Raw genomic sequence first — 6,265 nt, forward strand, 5'->3', positions numbered from 1 at the left:
CTTCAGCACCTGTTCACACTATGGGTGTGCGACATCCTACCCATAAGGACCGGTTCACACTATGGGTGTACAACACCCTACCCTTAAGCACCAGTTCACACTATGGGTGTACAACACCCTACCCTTAAGGACCGGTTCACACTATGGGTGTACAACACCCTACCCTTAAGGACCGGTTCACACTATGGGTGTACAACACCCTACCCTTAAGGGCCAGTTCACACTATGGGTGTACAACACCCTACCCTTAAGGGCCGGTTCACACTTTGGGTGTGCGACACCCTACCCTGTAAACACTATGGCAAAAGCAACCACAGCCATTTTTTTCATATCTCGGCTTGAAATATTTTAAGAACTGCAAGGGGTGCTAATTCTAAGCGGGCCCTTATTTCAAAGTTCAGACTTTATCTCTTTGTGGAAGAAGATTAAAAAACACAATGAGAATTTAAAGAAGTGTTGAATACTGTGTGAACAAGGACGTGTGAGAAATTCTCATAAATCTCGTTTTTATTATATACCCTAATTTTAAATCACATAATTTTGTTACACCATGTGGCGTGAAGAAACAAAGGACAAGGGAACAATTACAAAACACAATGGTGGACATTTTCATTTTATGTTGTTTCGGTTCGCACTGAAAAGAACGGCTTCGGCAGCTCTCGACTGATACAAATTGGATCCAGTGAAACTGATCCTGAGAACTTTATTCTGCAGGTCTTGTCTAGAGTCTCTTGGTGCTCTCGGGGATATCAGTTCACATATCCCATAAGCATAAATGCCTAAACATTTCTATTTTTCCCTTCCAAAGCTACAGTGCAAGACATTTATAATATATTTAGAAAGACATTTATAAAGTTGGCCTTTTTTCAGTTTGATCTGAGCCGATTTGTTGAAAAGTACATAGATGGCTACCGCAATGTTTGCAAGTACAGGCTACTGGTATGAGGTGATTTCGAAATTTCTTACGGTCACACATGCATCATTTATATTTTCTAATTCATAAAATATTGTGTATTCAGGTTAGTCAAGTTTGAGTAGCGGCAAGAAAAAGATGTTTTAACATTATAAAAATCATTAAATAATTATAAGAATCATTGTCTTTGGGAACAACATACAAAGAATATAAATACTATGTCAAACTGGATGAACCTTGATTACCCATAAATTCTTTTACCTAGCACAGCCCATTCCTGAATTTTACAAAATTTTTATTTTCTCCACTAATCAATCCATTCATCATCATCGCTCTCAAACTCTGAAGCAGAGTCAGAGTCATCATCTGAAGAGAAACAAAAACAATAACTAATTAGGTAATATAATTAGAAGACACAATGTCTGGCCCCAGGATGCAGTTATTTGCTAGGTTAAGGCTAAATGCAGTTCTCCTGGAATTTCCAAATATAATAAAAGATAAGATACCTGAAGAGTGGATAGCTTTCTCTCTCTGGGTTAGAGCCATTTGCAGTGCTCCTAAGATTCCTCCTGGAGCAGCATCTACTCTGGGCTTTGCTTGGCCATCCTCTTGGGATACCTGCATAATATGCCGAAATTATATATATAAAAAGTGATTTTATTAACATGACTAGTAACTTATTACATCAGTATTATATTGAAATACACTCTAGGAGCATGATTTATTAAAAGTATTAGAAGAATTTATGGTATAAAGGTAGTATTCCAAAGCTAAGATCAAGACATACCGGTTTAAGATTTGTTCCACTTCTGATTGCACTGAGAAGGTCATCCCTGGCGTCTCCCCCAGACATCGACTTCCTCTTCTCATCATCACCAACCCGCTTAAGTTGAGTGCCCATCTGGATTTGGGATAGAAGACCAGCCCTACCAGGAATCATTGGGCCAGGAGGAGGGGCACCACGCCCAGGCGGAGGTGGCGGTGGAGGATTCCCAAGGCTTGAAGGTGGCCGTCCTTCAATTGGTGGGGGAGGGGGTGGCGGCCCTCCAACAGGTGGGGGTGGAGGTGGAGGAGGTGCAGCCCCGCCCACTGGGGGAGGAGCCATTCCCATGGAAGGGGGTGGAGGAGCACCTCTAGATGGAGGTGGTGGTCGCTGGCTTGATCGTGATGGCGGCGGCGGCGGTGGTGCTGTTCCCATTCTTGCAGGGGGTGGTGGGGGTGCAGAGCCTCTTGATGGAGGGGGAGGGGGTGCACCTCTTGATGGAGGGGGCGGCGCAGCTCCACGAGATGGTGGGGGTGGTGGTTGGACTACAATTTAAGGGTTAATATTCCAGTATAGGCTTTTTTGTACAATAAAAAAAAACAATTCTTTAATTGCCTTTTTGCATTTGGGTGCATTTGAGTGTCTAGAACTTTAGTTTTTTTCCATTAGGACCTTTTTTTTACCTTATCAACACCTATTTTGGCTGCTACAGGAGAGGGTAATCAATGGACAATGATGGACATGAACAATACTAATAAAAAGGTATGTAAATTTACTAGTTTCACTTTTTCGGCTTTTCTTTTTTATTTCTCAAAATCTCTAGGTTTGAAAAAGAGAAAGGGTTTTGGGTTTTGGTGCAATATCATTAAAAAAAATACCACAAGGTTAACATTTTTAATCATAGAATAAAAAATCTTAATAAAAAAACACACAAGATTAACATTTTAGTCATAGAATGAAAAATCTTGGTCATAGCTTTAATACTTACTTCCCAAACTTGCGGTGGTGTCATACTCCTTCTCTATTTCCTTTGTAACTGCTTCTATGCCTCCTCTTTCATTGACAAAGTTAACCACAAATGCTTTTGTGCTGTCATCCATTTGATTTTCAGACACCCCAAACAGTTTAAACAGTTTGACCCATTCGTCTCCATGCTTGGACAGATCCACGTTTTTCACCTTAAGTCAGATCAGATTATTTAAGCAACATATTCTTTCTTGAAAAAAAAATCAACAAAAAATAGTCAGGGCCACAGCAGGGGGTGGGACACTGGGGGCATGTGCCACCCCCCCCCAATATTTCCAAAAACTATAAGTAAAAGACCAGTGGGGGCATGGCTGTGCCCCCCATTGTTTTCTTAATGTTTCTGTATTCCCCCCCAATCAAAGTTGAAAAACAATAAGCACTTACATCAAAACCCTTCTGAGGGTCCCAGCCCATGTGTCCAACATGTCTATTAAATGAAAAAGTTAAAAATAAATACACCAGTCAGATTTAAAATATATATAACAGACAGTGGTATGGTTCAGTGGTTGGGAAATAATAGAGTCTTTTTTTCATTTACTTCAGTTGTACTTACTGAAAATTTTCAGGATTGCCAATGTCATCTTTGGAGAATTTCTTCTTGCCCTTTTTGTCCTTCTTATCCTTTTTGTTATTTCCTGATGTACTCTTCTTCTTGCTTGATAAACTGTCTATAGATGTCAGGCTAGTTTGGGATGGTGAGTGTGTCATTGTACCTGGAATAGGATAAACAGAGAAATATAACTACACATTTTAGAGAGTGTCAAATACATTTTCTTTTGCTGTACAAAAAAGCAAGCCTAGGCCTAGTAACCACCTTTCAAATTCTTCTTGAGGGCTATGAAACCCTATAATCAAATGAAATATCCACTTGATCACTGTAAAATTCTAAAGTATTACTGATGTAGGTATATATTATATTGAATACATCAAATAAGAAATACATAAAATTTGAGTGGCTATCAAAAGATGGCTACAGTATCTGCATTTACCAGAAGCTGGGCGTCCTGACAACTCAACATTTCCACCGAGAGCAGGAGGTGGTGCTGGTTCTCTGTTCTTGTGCTGGTTTCTTCTATCTGAAAATCAGAGAAGGATCAATTCATTATCCATTCATAATGTAGTGCCGTAGCAACCATGGGGGTCCAGAGGCGTGCACATCTAGATTTTTTTTCTGAAAATATTAGGAAATGACCAGAAGGGACATGGCCATGCCCCCCCTGTTTTCTTAATGTCTCTGTATCATACCCCCCCCAGTAATTTGATGCCCGCTACAACCCTGACCTAATATATACCAACATAATGAGCTATAAAAGGTAAATGCTTGCAAACAAGCATAGGACTAATGCATTAAAACAATATGTATTAGAAGAATGAGACGAAAATGTGCACTGTGGTGTGGTGTATTTAGCTCTATTCATGTCTTAGAGAATATACCTTGTCTTCTCTTTTGTTTCTCTTGGAGTTTAATTTCAATCTGGGTTTTAAATGCATCAGCTTCACTGTTGCTTGAAAAATTAAGTGCAGCATTGCAGTTCTAGAAGGAGAAAGAGCAACTATGTGATTCTAAGGCACAAATATCATGTTATAAATACCATGTTCCTATCAATCTCTTATCTGTATATCAGGATGTGGATACAAGAATATAAAAAAAGGATTATAAAGTACAGTATTTTTTTAGTTATCCACAATACACCAAAAAGTGTACTAAAAATAATCACTTTAAGGATACTCACATCAGCGGCAAATGTGTGGAAGAACGGCAAACTAGTAAAGTATTTAAACTGATTGTAGAGTTCTTGTTCCCATACCATACACTTTTGCTAAGAGAGAATAATTTAACAAATAATGAGTCAACATTTCCTATACCTGTCTACTCTCAATAAACAAGGGAAGGGTGGTGTGATGTTAAGATGTCAGTCTGGCACATAAAGATCACTTAATTTATTTTATAAAAATTTACTTAAGGGTTTTGGAAAGAGGGCTAAAATTGCAACAATAATCACATACCGGATAGGAAAACCTCCACCCCTTTTCCTTATCCCCCTTGGGGCTAACAATGTGACAGACACAGGTTCAATAGCAGAAGTGACTGATCAAAGTCTATTACTTAGTCAAAAGAGTGGCATGTTTGAAGGCGTTGGACTTCACTTATTGATACTGATACTTACTATGATATCGTAAACGCGAATAAAGTACGATTTTTTGGAGCAGTCTTTTACAAAACAAACAGCTCCCGTGGCTTTCTTCGTCCACTTCGTTCTCGATTCGGGAAGAGCGATCAGTAGTTGAGCGACTGCTGTAGCAAGGGTCTATGGTACAAGCAAGAAGAGTTATTTGATAAAATAGACAACTAAAGAGAATGCATGGGCATCAAATCAAAGATTTCAGGACAGCTACATGCTTATTGACAATCGAAGTATTTTAGAGAAAAGCTTTCACACTTCAAGTTATGGGGGATTGCTATGAATCCAAAGATATTAATTGACTTACCGTACATCCACGTCCGAGCATGTTAAAAACACTATCATTCTCCTCGTTGGAGAGGAGAGCTGACGGTATATTGACTGGTTTAGGCTTCTGTCGCGTTGTCGACATTTTTGAAGTCGTTCTCGAATCGATTTCCTGCAGGAAATGCTGGGTGACCACGCTACATCCTGCGATGACGTCACATGTCTTGTGATTTGCATAAAGTGTGTGAGAATCTTCTGACTACATTTCTTTATCTTCAGTTTAAAAATTGAACAATGATTGTTGTCTTTATGAGATCTTTCACAGACCTTGTGCGCAGCTACGCAGGATAACCTGACTGTATGTTATGCTTCCATTGTGCAGTGGGAAGGCCAAATTTTATTACTGTAGCCCCCGAGCTGCCGCCAGAGGTTCTTTGTGTCCGCACTAAGCAAAGGATTGTAGAAACAGAGTTTTAGGCTCAATTCTGATAATAAACCACTAAATTCGACATGGACCCCGCGTCACAAACAAGGCACATTTCGGCCAAATTAGAGGGCGTTTCGTGGTTAATTATCGGAATTTACCCTAACAAACTTTGTTCCTACCGCCCTTGCCTAAGCCCCATAAGGTGTTACGCGTGGTTTTCGCGAGGTCCGCCCTGAGTCCTTTCCTATGGCGCGTTACCAGGTTACCGTGGCGTTCGTGATGCCTGCCCGTAGCCCCATCCTATAAGGCATTACCGCGGGGTTCGTCGCTCTTATACGACCTATGCCTAGCTCGGGGACTTGTTAATTCCCCCATAAGCCCCAGTCAGCGATTTCATGCGAGCTCCTGCACGGGGTGCTTTACGTCTGCTCTAGGCCCAATCCAGCGAGCTTATACGAGCTACTGTATATACGCGAAGAGGTTAGCGAAAACACCAAAAGTGCGTCTGTATGTTGAGATATGTTGAAGATGCGGTTTATTATTATTTCCCCTAGATAAGAAAATTCCGACCAAGACGGTCGGAAAATAAGACCACGGGAAAATTGTGCATGTAAAAAATCCACTCTACTCAAACTCGAATCAAAGTCGTTAATAAAAAAAAAGCTTTTAGATTGACTATATTGGAG

The 6,265-nt window shown here is 40.2% G+C and overlaps 1 protein-coding gene across 1 annotated transcript; it reads right to left on the reverse strand.

Annotated features, from left to right (window-relative positions):
• Positions 1-489: 489 nt before the first annotated feature.
• On the reverse strand, positions 490-5,351 carry LOC5515811 (neural Wiskott-Aldrich syndrome protein). Its single transcript, XM_001635878.2, has 11 exons — positions 5,193-5,351; positions 4,871-5,011; positions 4,436-4,522; positions 4,137-4,236; positions 3,692-3,778; positions 3,256-3,415; positions 3,087-3,129; positions 2,665-2,854; positions 1,701-2,221; positions 1,420-1,531; positions 490-1,279 (listed from the first exon to the last, which is right to left on the reverse strand). The coding sequence occupies exons 1-11, from the start codon at positions 5,295-5,297 to the stop codon at positions 1,221-1,223; spliced, it is 1,605 nt and encodes a 534-aa protein (XP_001635928.1). The 5' UTR covers positions 5,298-5,351; the 3' UTR covers positions 490-1,220.
• Between the last annotated feature and the right edge of the window lie 914 nt (positions 5,352-6,265).

Source organism: Nematostella vectensis, chromosome 2, assembly GCF_932526225.1.
Source record: "Nematostella vectensis chromosome 2, jaNemVect1.1, whole genome shotgun sequence".
Lineage (NCBI taxonomy): Eukaryota > Metazoa > Cnidaria > Anthozoa > Actiniaria > Edwardsiidae > Nematostella > Nematostella vectensis.